At 32.4% G+C, this 15,112-nt stretch overlaps 1 protein-coding gene across 2 annotated transcripts in view; it reads right to left on the bottom strand.

Annotated features, from left to right (window-relative positions):
* Positions 1 to 289: 289 nt before the first annotated feature.
* The window catches only part of LOC130439814 (tumor necrosis factor receptor superfamily member 14-like), a 33,851-nt gene continuing 19,028 nt past the window's right edge, over positions 290 to 15,112 (bottom strand). Inside the window, exons 2-8 of one of the 2 annotated variants that reach the window (XM_056772387.1) lie at positions 2,439 to 2,816; positions 2,064 to 2,189; positions 1,810 to 1,965; positions 1,550 to 1,637; positions 1,294 to 1,463; positions 1,183 to 1,223; positions 290 to 517 (exon numbers count right to left, since the gene is read on the bottom strand). In XM_056772387.1, the coding sequence (XP_056628365.1) occupies positions 512 to 517; positions 1,183 to 1,223; positions 1,294 to 1,463; positions 1,550 to 1,637; positions 1,810 to 1,965; positions 2,064 to 2,189; positions 2,439 to 2,631 (780 nt within the window). In that variant the 5' untranslated portion in view covers positions 2,632 to 2,816 and the 3' untranslated portion in view covers positions 290 to 511. Of the gene's footprint in view, positions 518 to 609; positions 1,224 to 1,293; positions 1,464 to 1,549; positions 1,638 to 1,809; positions 1,966 to 2,063; positions 2,190 to 2,438; positions 2,817 to 15,112 lie in introns of those variants that run through there. The other variant, XM_056772386.1, reaches the window with a different exon arrangement.

The raw sequence follows: 15,112 nt of genomic DNA, 5'->3' as shown, positions 1-15,112 counted from the left end.
ATACGAGGGCATTCATCCACATGATCTTAATATTAGTCCTATTCATTACCTACCCTTTACATGTGATATAAAAATATGGGCATGTCCAAGCATTTCATTCAATAGTCTTAAACAGCTAGCCCTATATCAGATTACTTTAAAAATAACTGACAGTCATGAATTTAAATCTAATTTTACCTGCAATAATCAATAACACTAAAATTCGGCATTTCAATGTATTAAACCTTACGTTTAATAACCAAAAACAGTAATAGTAAACATATTAATATAGCAAGTAACTTGCCTTATCTTCCTCAATTCCTCTAATGTCGTCCTCTGGGACACCCCTCTCTCTTAATGCGGAGATAAAGTCCATTGTGTGCAATTATTAGCCTACTTTTGTTATGGTGGCAACGTGTATGCACCAGATCTCAAAATAACAAAATTTTCGGCATAAAAATAACGTCATGAGATGTCGCGATCATGTGCTTCTCCTCGCTGGACATGTGCTCCTCCACGTAGTAGCCTCAAATCACAACTGCAAACAAAAGAGTTTTTTTATTTTTTTTATCGATGCATAAACAATGAAGCATCAGTAACAAAGACACATATACCGTTAGTCTTGCCACAATACGTTCTTGCAGTAATGTTTAAAGCTGCAAGAACTTGGTAATTTTTTGGTTATTTGTTCACCAAAATGGGCTAAAAAGACAATTTAGTATGAGTGACAATTATTAAAAGATAATTATTAATGACAATTATTGAGTATGATTAAGATTTTTCACTTGACATATTTTTTAAATACCAATATTACGTCATTGCTAAATGCTGTAAAAGTTAATGCTAAAAATGTGTTCTAAAAGAAAATCTCTTGCAAGCCAATTAATGTTGTTTTGATCTGTTTCGCTTTTTACACAAGCAGATTTTGCACAGGTATCTTCAAAAGTCTAGACAGGAGAGTAATCTCTGAAATGTAAACATTTAATCTGGTAGGCCTAGATTACAATGAATCTAACACTGAATCAAGAATGTGCCACAGGCAAACGAGACAACAGTCCTCTGGTGGCATCTGATGGAAAGGTGTTTTATAAAAATGGTGTTACTGAGTCTAACGTTTTCTGTATAATGAATGAATAAATAAAGATGGTTTTCCTTCAAATTAAAATATCCTTCTAGACAGTGATAAGTAAATTAGATACTTACTGGTTCTAGGTCATTCTGTGGTTGTGTGACATAACTTACACCTAAAAAAGAAAAAGTGTATTACCACTGCTATTTATTTAAAAAAGTAAATCGAATTAGTTTAGTTCTTACATTTATTTTTACGTCTCCATATCCAATATATAAGCAAAACAATAAAAACAGCCATCAAAAGGACAACAACTGTAACTCCAATTACAAGACCAACTGGAGAAGATTTCCCACATTCAGCATCAGTTGAAGTTGTTCCTGCTTTTATTTCTATAAGCCCCTTAATGTTACATCTGAAAAAGTGAAACAGTAATATTAATAGTTCATGTCTTATTAGAATGATTTTAAATGTACATCATACATTTGTGTTATCACTCACTTTGAATGTGGTTGGCAGGCCAATAAAGTGCCATTTGAGTAAAAGCCGTCTGAACAGTTTGCACATGCAGTGTCAGTATACGCTGTTCCTGTATATTTTAGTAAACACAATAATATTTTAAAGATTGAGTCACTGAGATGCAGAATGCCATTAAATGTGCTGCTTGGCTTGTTCTTAAATACTGAGCCAAAAAATATTGCTTGTGTGGTTTGCCTCTAGCAGTTATAATATTTCAGTTTACATGATATTTACACACTTACCAGCTTGTATAATATATTCTCCAGGACGACATTCTATATGTTTCACTGCTAATGTACAGCTGTTTTTATTTTTGTCAATGCAGTAAAATCCTTCCTGTGGTTCACAAACTACATCAGCAGTGCTTGTGCAGGACTTCCTTTCCCTTAAACCTTTACCTGTGGAAAATAACACTTTTAAAATCTAAAATGTAAGTCAGAGCAGAGCTTTCTCACAATTAAAATTTTATTGGCTTTATCATAAAGAATATTCTTACCTGGATCACACACAGAGCAGGAAAGACATTGAATAAGGCCATTGGTGTGATCAGTGTAAGTTGATTCAGGGCACGGGAAACAAGTTGTACTGGTATCTTCTGTACAATGCCAATAAACATGGTTTCCTAATAAAATGTCAATATAATTATTCCATTCACAAAAAAAAGACATACACAAGCTTGGTTACGCAAACATTCACATGTCTTTTCTTGGTCCAAGGATTATTTCTGGTAATAGTTTTAAATGAGTCACATTATATTTTAAGCTAGTCGGATGCATGTAGTTTAAGACAAAACTTTAATGCATTAAGTCTATTTTTACAACTTTCAAAATAAACCTTCCACAAAATATATTATTATGTTTATATACTGTACCAGCAGGACACATGGGGCAGCATTCTCCCTCTATCTCATACTCAGCACGAGCACAGGTACAGAAACAAAGTTCAAAGCTCAGAGAAAATATAGCAGCAACTAATGAAACAATCTCTAACAGGAACATGTTCATATAAAGGTTAATAATTAAGTCCAGTTGGGGCTGAAGGAAACATTCTCCGCAAGACTTCATGAATATCCTTATTTGTTTAACGATTTTTATTGCTGAAACCTCTGCATTCTTCTCCACTGACTACTGCTATTAAGTTTGTGAATCGTGTATCCTTTCGATTATCAGCTCTTGCTTGACAAAAACTTTAGATGACTTGGTTAAACATCCTTCCAAACTTCTTCTTGAGTCAGATAATCTGTTGGATTCTGTAAAGAGTTGGAAAGGTTACAGTTAATGCTCTACTACACCATCAATAATGTGCTGCATTGTGCATTACAACATGTAACTGTTAGTGACTAAATTGTTAAAGCAGTCATATAGTTAAATATGTTATGCCCATTGCCCAATGTTTCAGAACCTGCCTTAATTGTGTTCAGGCGTGTCAAGTATCCTGTGATTGTATTGTCTATACAGCCCATTGTGTTGTTTCATTGTCATCTTTAAATTTTTGTGACATTGTAATGTTATGGAACATCTGTTCACATTTTGAATGATGAAAGCCACAGTTATCTGCACATACATTCTGCCTTTAACTTCATGTTTACAGCTTGTTACATTATATTATACACTAAAGTGAAGTTAAAATCTAAAAGCAATAGGTGCTGCTTTAAATGCACAGCAATGGAAAAAAAAACAAGTTGGTCCGGTTTCACAGACAAGTCTTTGCTTAAGCCAGGACTTTGCCTTTTTAAATTAGGATATTTAATGGTGTGCATCAGCTCGCAGGGTGAGGACGCTGGCTATGTTTGTTGGCCGCTTCACCGCTTCTCTACTTTTAATTCGAGTTAAAATTATTTTTACACATCGTTAGAATATTGGCAACTTTTGTTTTCATAGCGGAAATCAAATAAACTGTTCTAGATGACCTGCCTGGTATAGCTTATGGCAAAGAGTGCTAACTTGCAAGGCAACTAGCGCCGATTGCTTTTGTGGGGGCTGCTTTCTACGAATTATCTGTATGTCTCGACTTTTTCAACTGCTTCACGGATGATTTTTGACGCAGAGTTTCTATTTTCTTCCAGTACTGGATACTGCCTCTGTGGGTAACATTAGTGGCAAATAACACTGGAGTCACGCCATCTGCGGTTCGGATAAGTGCGGTCACGCTATCTACGCTTTAAAATAAAGTGCGCGTCTACACGGCGTTTAACAGTAACGACCGGTTAGGACCTGGTTTTACAGTAAAGATTATGTGAATTAATATGAAGTTTTCAGGCTGTTAACCTGTTTCATTGTGTAATAATTGCACACCAAAGTCACGACTTATACTAACAGACACATTAAAAAAATCATAAAAATATTAAATCAAATTGTTTTCTACAAACTCCACCAGATTATTCTTCTACATCTGCCATAGTACCACTGTGGTGATTTTTGTGTTATTTTACTGTTTCATTGTGTAATAATTGCACATCAAAGTCTCAACCAATATTAACTTACAGACATATTTTAAAAATTCATAAAAATATTAAATCAAATTGTTTTCTGTAAACTCCACCAGATTCTTGTTCTACATCTCCCATAGTACCACTGTGGTGATTTTTGTGTTATTTTACTGTGTCATTGTGTAATAATTGCACACCAAAGTCACAACAAATACTATCGTACGGCATATTTGAAAAATTCATAAAAATATTAAATCAAATTGTTTTCTGTAAACTCCACCAGATTCTTGTTCTACATCTCCCATAGTACCACTGTGGTGATTTTTGTGTTATTTTACTCTTTCATTGTGTAATAATTGCACATCAAAGTCTCAACCAATATTAACTTACAGACATATTTTAAAAATTCATAAAAATATTAAATCAAATTGTTTTCTGCAAACTCTACCAGATTATTCTACTACATCTCCCATAGTACCACTGTGGTGATTTTTGTGTTATTTTACTCTGTCATTGTGTAATAATTGCACACCAAAGTCTCAACCAATATTAATTTACAGACATATTTTAAAAATTCATAAAAATATTAAATCAAATTGTTTTCTACAAACTCCACCAGATTCTTGTTCTACATCTCCCATAGTACCACTGTGGTGATTTTTGTGTTATTTTACTGTTTCATTGTGTAATAATTGCACACCAAGGTCACAACAAAAACTATCGTACGGCATATTTGAAAAAATTCATAAAAATATTAAATCAAATTGTTTTCTACAAACTCCACCACATTCTTGTTCTACATCTCCCATAGTACCACTGTGGTGATTTTTGTGTTATTTTACTGTGTCATTGTGTAATAATTGCACACCAAAGTCACAACAAATACTATCGTACGGCATATTTGAAAAATTCATAAAAATATTAAATCAAATTGTTTTCTACAAACTCCACCAGATTATTCTTCTACATCTGCCATAGTACCACTGTGGTGATTTTTGTGTTATTTTACTGTTTCATTGTGTAATAATTGCACATCAAAGTCTCAACCAATATTAACTTACATATTTTATAAAATCATAAAAATATTAAATCAAATTGTTTTCTACAAACTCCACCACATTCTTGTTCTACATCTCCCATAGTACCACTGTGGTGATTTTTGTGTTATTTTACTGTGTCATTGTGTAATAATTGCACACCAAAGTCACAACAAAAACTATCGTACGGCATATTTGAAAAATTCATAAAAATATTAAATCAAATTGTTTTCTACAAACTCCACCACATTCTTGTTCTACATCTCACATAGTACCACTGTGGTGATTTTTGTGTTATTTTACTGTGTCATTGTGTAATAATTGCACACCAAAGTCACAACAAAAACTATCGTACGGCATATTTGAAAAATTCATAAAAATATTAAATCAAATTGTTTTCTACAAACTCCACCACATTCTTGTTCTACATCTCACATAGTACCACTGTGGTGATTTTTGTGTTATTTTACTGTGTCATTGTGTAATAATTGCACACCAAAGTCACAACAAATACTATCGTACGGCATATTTGAAAAATTCATAAAAATATTAAATCAAATTGTTTTCTACAAACTCCACCAGATTATTCTTCTACATCTGCCATAGTACCACTGTGGTGATTTTTGTGTTATTTCACTGTTTAATTGTGTAATAATTGCACATCAAAGTCTCAACCAATATGAACTTACAGACATATTTTAAAAAATCATAAAAATATTAAATCAAATTGTTTTCTGCAAACTCTACCAGATTATTCTACTACATCTCCCATAGTACCACTGTGGTGATTTTTGTGTTATTTTACTCTGTCATTGTGTAATAATTGCACACCAAAGTCTCAACCAATATTAATTTACAGACATATTTTAAAAATTCATAAAAATATTAAATCAAATTGTTTTCTACAAACTCCACCAGATTCTTGTTCTACATCTCCCATAGTACCACTGTGGTGATTTTTGTGTTATTTTACTGTGTCATTGTGTAATAATTGCACATCAAAGTCTCAACCAATATTAACTTACAGACATATTTTAAAAATTCATAAAAATATTAAATCAAATTGTTTTCTACAAACTCCACCAGATTCTTGTTCTACATCTCCCATAGTACCACTGTGGTGATTTTTGTGTTATTTTACTGTGTCATTGTGTAATAATTGCACATCAAAGTCTCAACCAATATTAACTTACATATTTTAAAAAATCATAAAAATATTAAATCAAATTGTTTTCTACAAACTCAACCAGATTCTTGTTCTACATCTCCCATAGTACCACTGTGGTGATTTTTGTGTTATTTTACTGTGTCATTGTGTAATAATTGCACATCAAAGTCACAACAAATACTATCGTACGGCATATTTTAAAAATTCATAAAAATATTAAATCAAATTGTTTTCTACAAACTCCACCAGATTATTCTTCTACATCTGCCATAGTACCACTGTGGTGATTTTTGTGTTATTTCACTGTTTAATTGTGTAATAATTGCACATCAAAGTCTCAACCAATATGAACTTACAGACATATTTTAAAAAATCATAAAAATATTAAATCAAATTGTTTTCTGCAAACTCTACCAGATTATTCTACTACATCTCCCATAGTACCACTGTGGTGATTTTTGTGTTATTTTACTCTGTCATTGTGTAATAATTGCACACCAAAGTCTCAACCAATATTAATTTACAGACATATTTTAAAAATTCATAAAAATATTAAATCAAATTGTTTTCTACAAACTCCACCAGATTCTTGTTCTACATCTCCCATAGTACCACTGTGGTGATTTTTGTGTTATTTTACTGTGTCATTGTGTAATAATTGCACATCAAAGTCTCAACCAATATTAACTTACATATTTTAAAAAATCATAAAAATATTAAATCAAATTGTTTTCTACAAACTCAACCAGATTCTTGTTCTACATCTCCCATAGTACCACTGTGGTGATTTTTGTGTTATTTTACTGTGTCATTGTGTAATAATTGCACATCAAAGTCACAACAAATACTATCGTACGGCATATTTTAAAAATTCATAAAAATATTAAATCAAATTGTTTTCTACAAACTCCACCAGATTATTCTTCTACATCTGCCATAGTACCACTGTGGTGATTTTTGTGTTATTTCACTGTTTAATTGTGTAATAATTGCACATCAAAGTCTCAACCAATATGAACTTACAGACATATTTTAAAAAATCATAAAAATATTAAATCAAATTGTTTTCTGCAAACTCTACCAGATTATTCTACTACATCTCCCATAGTACCACTGTGGTGATTTTTGTGTTATTTTACTCTGTCATTGTGTAATAATTGCACACCAAAGTCTCAACCAATATTAATTTACAGACATATTTTAAAAATTCATAAAAATATTAAATCAAATTGTTTTCTACAAACTCCACCAGATTCTTGTTCTACATCTCCCATAGTACCACTGTGGTGATTTTTGTGTTATTTTACTGTTTCATTGTGTAATAATTGCACACCAAGGTCACAACAAAAACTATCGTACGGCATATTTGAAAAATTCATAAAAATATTAAATCAAATTGTTTTCTACAAACTCCACCACATTCTTGTTCTACATCTCCCATAGTACCACTGTGGTGATTTTTGTGTTATTTTACTGTGTCATTGTGTAATAATTGCACACCAAAGTCACAACAAATACTATCGTACGGCATATTTGAAAAATTCATAAAAATATTAAATCAAATTGTTTTCTACAAACTCCACCAGATTATTCTTCTACATCTGCCATAGTACCACTGTGGTGATTTTTGTGTTATTTTACTGTTTCATTGTGTAATAATTGCACATCAAAGTCTCAACCAATATTAACTTACATATTTTATAAAATCATAAAAATATTAAATCAAATTGTTTTCTACAAACTCCACCAGATTATTCTTCTACATCTGCCATAGTACCACTGTGGTGATTTTTGTGTTATTTTACTGTTTCATTGTGTAATAATTGCACATCAAAGTCTCAACCAATATTAACTTACATATTTTATAAAATCATAAAAATATTAAATCAAATTGTTTTCTACAAACTCCACCAGATTCTTGTTCTACATCTCCCATAGTACCACTGTGGTGATTTTTGTGTTATTTTACTGTGTCATTGTGTAATAATTGCACATCAAAGTCACAACAAATACTATCGTACGGCATATTTTAAAAATTCATAAAAATATTAAATCAAATTGTTTTCTACAAACTCCACCAGATTATTCTTCTACATCTGCCATAGTACCACTGTGGTGATTTTTGTGTTATTTCACTGTTTAATTGTGTAATAATTGCACATCAAAGTCTCAACCAATATGAACTTACAGACATATTTTAAAAAATCATAAAAATATTAAATCAAATTGTTTTCTGCAAACTCTACCAGATTATTCTACTACATCTCCCATAGTACCACTGTGGTGATTTTTGTGTTATTTTACTCTGTCATTGTGTAATAATTGCACACCAAAGTCTCAACCAATATTAATTTACAGACATATTTTAAAAATTCATAAAAATATTAAATCAAATTGTTTTCTACAAACTCCACCAGATTCTTGTTCTACATCTCCCATAGTACCACTGTGGTGATTTTTGTGTTATTTTACTGTTTCATTGTGTAATAATTGCACACCAAGGTCACAACAAAAACTATCGTACGGCATATTTGAAAAATTCATAAAAATATTAAATCAAATTGTTTTCTACAAACTCCACCACATTCTTGTTCTACATCTCCCATAGTACCACTGTGGTGATTTTTGTGTTATTTTACTGTGTCATTGTGTAATAATTGCACACCAAAGTCACAACAAATACTATCGTACGGCATATTTGAAAAATTCATAAAAATATTAAATCAAATTGTTTTCTACAAACTCCACCAGATTATTCTTCTACATCTGCCATAGTACCACTGTGGTGATTTTTGTGTTATTTTACTGTTTCATTGTGTAATAATTGCACATCAAAGTCTCAACCAATATTAACTTACATATTTTATAAAATCATAAAAATATTAAATCAAATTGTTTTCTACAAACTCCACCAGATTATTCTTCTACATCTGCCATAGTACCACTGTGGTGATTTTTGTGTTATTTTACTGTTTCATTGTGTAATAATTGCACATCAAAGTCTCAACCAATATTAACTTACATATTTTATAAAATCATAAAAATATTAAATCAAATTGTTTTCTACAAACTCCACCAGATTCTTGTTCTACATCTCCCATAGTACCACTGTGGTGATTTTTGTGTTATTTTACTGTGTCATTGTGTAATAATTGCACATCAAAGTCACAACAAATACTATCGTACGGCATATTTTAAAAATTCATAAAAATATTAAATCAAATTGTTTTCTACAAACTCCACCAGATTATTCTTCTACATCTGCCATAGTACCACTGTGGTGATTTTTGTGTTATTTTACTGTTTAATTGTGTAATAATTGCACATCAAAGTCTCAACCAATATGAACTTACAGACATATTTTAAAAAATCATAAAAATATTAAATCAAATTGTTTTCTACAAACTCCACCAGATTATTCTTCTACATCTGCCATAGTACCACTGTGGTGATTTTTGTGTTATTTTACTCTTTCATTGTGTAATAATTGCACATCAAAGTCTCAACCAATATTAACTTACATATTTTAAAAAATCATAAAAATATTAAATCAAATTGTTTTCTACAAACTCAACCAGATTCTTGTTCTACATCTCCCATAGTACCACTGTGGTGATTTTTGTGTTATTTTACTGTGTCATTGTGTAATAATTGCACATCAAAGTCACAACAAATACTATCGTACGGCATATTTTAAAAATTCATAAAAATATTAAATCAAATTGTTTTCTACAAACTCCACCAGATTATTCTTCTACATCTGCCATAGTACCACTGTGGTGATTTTTGTGTTATTTCACTGTTTAATTGTGTAATAATTGCACATCAAAGTCTCAACCAATATTAACTTACAGACATATTTTAAAAAATCATAAAAATATTAAATCAAATTGTTTTCTACAAACTCCACCACCACATTCTTGTTCTACATCTCCCATAGTACCACTGTGGTGATTTTTGTGTTATTTTACTGTTTCATTGTGTAATAATTGCACATCAAATTCTCAACCAATACTAACTGTCCCTGTATACAGACATTCTCCTTGTTTCCCGTTTACATTTTTGGTCTTTGGGGTCAATATGACCCCATAATTTATAAAGGGATAAGGGGTTGTTAAGAAAAGTATAAATTTTTAAAATAGAAACAATGTATTCTTTCTTCCATTTATTTCCAATCTGTACATTTATGGTGTGTTTTGGGGGACATTAATTACTTTTTTATCAGTAAACTGCAAAATTCCTCAACTATACCATAAGCATCCATATTAAATATTTCATTTTCAGGAAAAAAAACTCTTCATCAAAATGAATTTTTTTGAAAGAAAATCTTTTAAATAGTTGTTTCTGAATATTGATATAGGTGATATTTACATACTTCTGCCATCTCCTGGTTAAAGGGAAGTTTACAGTTCTAGAAAATATGTGTAATTATCGTATACAACCAGCGATGGCGCTTTTGAAAACCGTTTATTACAAATTTGTTAAAACTTTTAGTGTTAAAATCCATGCATTTCGACCTACTATAAGTTAATGAGCGAAATCGACTGAATCAGAAGTTAGAAATGCCGAAAAGACGACAAAATGGGTGAGTTCTTGCTTATTTATTATACAAATTGTTGCCTATTTCCAATACATTTTACTCTGATGTGCTTGCTAATATGTGCTTCTTTGCTAGTTAATGTGATTCTTAATATTTTGTCCATTAGAATATGACAACAGATTATATAGAATTAGATTCAACTTTGTTGTCACTATGCAAAGTAGTATACATTTAGTTTGCACTCGATGTACAGTTGGCTATGTACATTTTGTAATTATGTAGAGTAATTAAACAGGTGTTCAGTCTGTCCAACATACAAATAGTGCAAATAACAGGTCCAGTGAAGTACTGAAGCAGTGTAGGATGATTATAATATGGAACTGAACTTTCTTCAAGTGAAGAAAAACATTAATTGTGAGTTTTAATATACATTTACATGTAGAATTGTCTTCAAAACATTTGGAAAGGTAAGAACAATACTTCAATGTTTTATTTTAATGAATGTATTTTAGCATTTTTAACATTTTATTAAGTTTGAGTTAAATGTAATTTCTGCTTTGTAATAGACATATAAAACACACTTATGTATGTCTACCAAAATACATTTTGCAGTCCAGAAAAATATACGTATCTTTTGAGGATATTTTCAAGAACATCCAAGAGCTTGCGAAGTCATTGTCTGATCAGAAAACATGTCTTCTGCAAGACAACAAGTTCTGGGTAGAACTCTGCATAGTTTTGGGTGTACCAAATACATCCCCAAATAGATATAAACTAAAAAGGACATACAAAGATGAAAATATGACAAATGTCCAAACGGAGGAAGATGAAAAGGAAGATGCTCGAGAGGCTGAAGGTGCACAAGCTGAAGAATTTACTCAAGACCTGAGTGATTTTCAAAAGGAAGATGGAAAAGAACATACTAAGAAGAAGGACATCGTAAAAGATGAGGAATGTTTGAAAGCAGAAGAGGGAAATAAAGATTCAGAAAAACCTAAAGAGTTTGGGCAGGAAAAAGTAAAGAACTTGGACTCAATGGAGGTGAAGACAGTGCTAAAGGAGAAAGACGGAGAGAAAGATGTACTAGAGGTTGAATGCGCAAAGGAGGAAGAAGTTAAACAGAAGATGAAAACATTAAAAAAGATGTTGATAAAGAAAACATGAGCGAGAAGGACTTTATACAGGAGGATGAAGATTTAACAGTATACACTGCACATGAAATGAAAAAGGTCCAGCAGGAGGAAGATGTAAGTGATAAGATGATAGTACTTACTTTTAAACGTATACACATTTACTGTGTACCACCAGTATAAGCTGTTTTAGACAACTAACTAAATGATTTATATTGAGAAATTATATGGAATTGTCTTGAATGAATGAATCAATGAATACTTATTCATTTGTAGGTTCACAACAGAGATTCCAGGATGGAAGACAGTGACAGTTGTAGTTACAGCGTTCATGATGTCAGTCTTGACAAAGAAAATGAATTCTTTACAGAGAGTGTTCCTTCACCACATTCTTTTTTTTTTATTCCTCAAACTGCCTGGAAAACACTAAGAAAAAAAGATCACTTTAAGGGATTGCAATGGACCAACATTATCTCTTCAGGCATTCGCACAGTCCATCCATATTGCAGTTTTGCCTTTACAGGCCACAGGGTTAAAATACAAGGATCAACCAGGGACGCAACTGTTATTAAATGCTCTGGCTATTGTATGTTTACTGACTGTCCAGTAGAAGTTGAAGTTCTTGTTCACAGTGAGAAAACACTTAAAGCACATGTGTCCTTCAGAGGTGACATGTCAGTGCACAATAAAAGAGAGCTCCAAATACGACCTGTAAGAGCTGATGCCCAAAAGGAAATAAGTCAGCAATTGCAAACAACACTACCAAGGGCACTCTACCTTCAGAAAATAGAAAACCTTAAGGAATCTGTGGTAGAATCTGGCTGTCGAGATGAGGCACCTTCGCCAGCTGTTTTGAAATCCATTTCCTGGAGACAAAGAATGAAGGACAGGAAACATAGAAATGAAACTGTCAGTCTCCAGATGATGGTAAATGAAAAAAGAGATGAACCGGATGAGGTAATCCAGAAAGTTATCCTTCATCCGAAGGGTGTGATGCTTTGGTCCAAGAAAAGCATTGACATATTCCACCAAAGATCTAAATGCGACATTGTCTATCTTGACGCAACAGGAAGCATTGTGAAGAAAAGTAAAGACAGCTCAGGTCCTTTTTACATATATGAGCTAGTGGTCAGAAACCCAAATAAGGGTTCCTCTCCTTTTCCAGCAGCTACCTATGTGACCTGTGACAACGCAACCTCATCAATTGTGTATTTTCTGAGTGCTTTCCAAACAGATCATGCCAAGCAATATGGTCACAAAAACATCCGTCCACTTATGATCATATGTGATGGATCCTTGGTGCTCATGCATGCCATTTCACTCATCTTCTGCCAAACCAACCTCAATGCCTTGCTCCAAAGTTATTTTAGAATTCTGACAGGGAAAGGCACTGCTGAAGACTTTGATCTGCCTATACTCCACCGCTGTCTTAGTCATATCATGAAAAATGCTAAATCCCTGTGCAAAAAGCAGTAAGTTAAATCTCACTTTTTTTTTAAAGTACATAACCATATTAAGGACAATACATCATTTATGATGACTTATGATGAATATTTAATTTTTTTGTCTTTCAGTGCACCAAAAAACTACAAGCTGGCCATGCATATTTTTGGACTTCTGACCACAGCAAGGTCCATTGCTGAGTTTGATGATATGCTCCTGAGCTGCACTGTCATCTTCTCAAGCCCATGCAGCTCAGAAAATGTTGAAAAACACTTCAACAACATTCAGGCTTTGTTGACCACTGTAGGAGAGTCAGTGGTTGATGACAACAGCATAGTTTCTGTGGACCTTGAGGTACACTGTAAACACATTAAAACATGTCTTGAAATAATGTTTTCTGCTAACCTGGTTAGAACCACTAATGTAAACATCATGTAAATGTCATATTTTAGGACACCTTCAGTCAAACGCCTTTACAAAGGGATTTCATGGAGGTCATTGGCACTGCACCCCTCAACAAGCAAGGGGATCCTAATGTGTACTATACTGAGACATTAATCTCTTCATTGGCTGCACCCTTCTTGAGTCTTGCAGCTCTATGGACAGGCATTATGCTGGGTCAGTTACACTTTTTGTGATTAAATGAGTCACTCAGGGAAAGACTTAAACATATATTTACTTATTCACAATAATTTAGGGTAAAGTATTACTTGCCCATTGCCATGTATGGACAAATACTAGGAGCTTGAGTCAGTTATTAAAATGCTTGCTTCAAGGCAAATATTAAATATATTATTTAATAATATATTTATTTGTTTTGTTATGCAAAGTAATTTTTTAAGGTTAAGGTCTCCTACCCTTTTCTCTGCTTTTACATCTATAAAGCTAAAGTTAAAAACTTGCTTGATGTGGTGTTGTTCTAAGTTCTACACAGATATGGTGTAGCACATGATGGATGCAGATTATTAAACCAAATAAGTTGTAAACCTAATGTGTTTAACTGTCTCTTCAGGGGACCTGGGCAGGCATGGTGAAGGACCCCCATACCAGCTTTTCTCAAAGAAATTTTCCAAAATTTCTAAGAAAAAATGCCAGGTGTGATATAATTTGGATAAGTATATGCAATCTAGTGTTTAAATTTTTGAACCTATAACTTCAATCTGTACTGTACTGTAAACCCTTTTTATTTTTCTTATCAGAATTTCACACAAGACAACAAGACTCAAGGAATTATGGAAAAAAGTCAGTGGGACTTGAAGAAAATTCGCTTTAGAGGCAGACGACTGAACAGACTTCATGACTTCATAATGACCTATAAAGACACCCACACTGCACTTCTGAGAGAATTTAATGATGCGGAACGTATCACTAAACGAAAGGTATAACAGTTTATTGTACTTAAATATATGTAAGTGTTATGTGTCGAAAAATGTTAATATTTTACATATCGCAGACACGTGAGAAATTGCTCCTTTGGTATGAGAAGTCTAAGATGCATCGCCCCAGAGAAAGATATACATTAGCAAAGTAAACACACTCTAAACAAACAAATTTTGGTATTTTAGCTTAAATAAAAAGTATATATTTCTAACATACAGTATATATCAAGTTGCACAAATATATGTACAAATAATATGTACAAATGTTGAAGAATGTCACTACCATACGTGTGTAAATAAACAAATAAATGTTTAAATATATAAGAACTCCTATACATTTCATTTTGTAGGAGCACCGTATTTTAAAGGAGAAGTGGAGGCAGCGAAAGCAAAGAAGGAGAGGAGTCTATGTTACCGCCA

This window comes from Triplophysa dalaica, chromosome 18 (assembly GCF_015846415.1).
Source record: "Triplophysa dalaica isolate WHDGS20190420 chromosome 18, ASM1584641v1, whole genome shotgun sequence".
NCBI lineage: Eukaryota > Metazoa > Chordata > Actinopteri > Cypriniformes > Nemacheilidae > Triplophysa > Triplophysa dalaica.
Note: the sequence above shows the minus strand (reverse complement) of the source record. Positions and strands in the feature narration are given on the sequence as shown.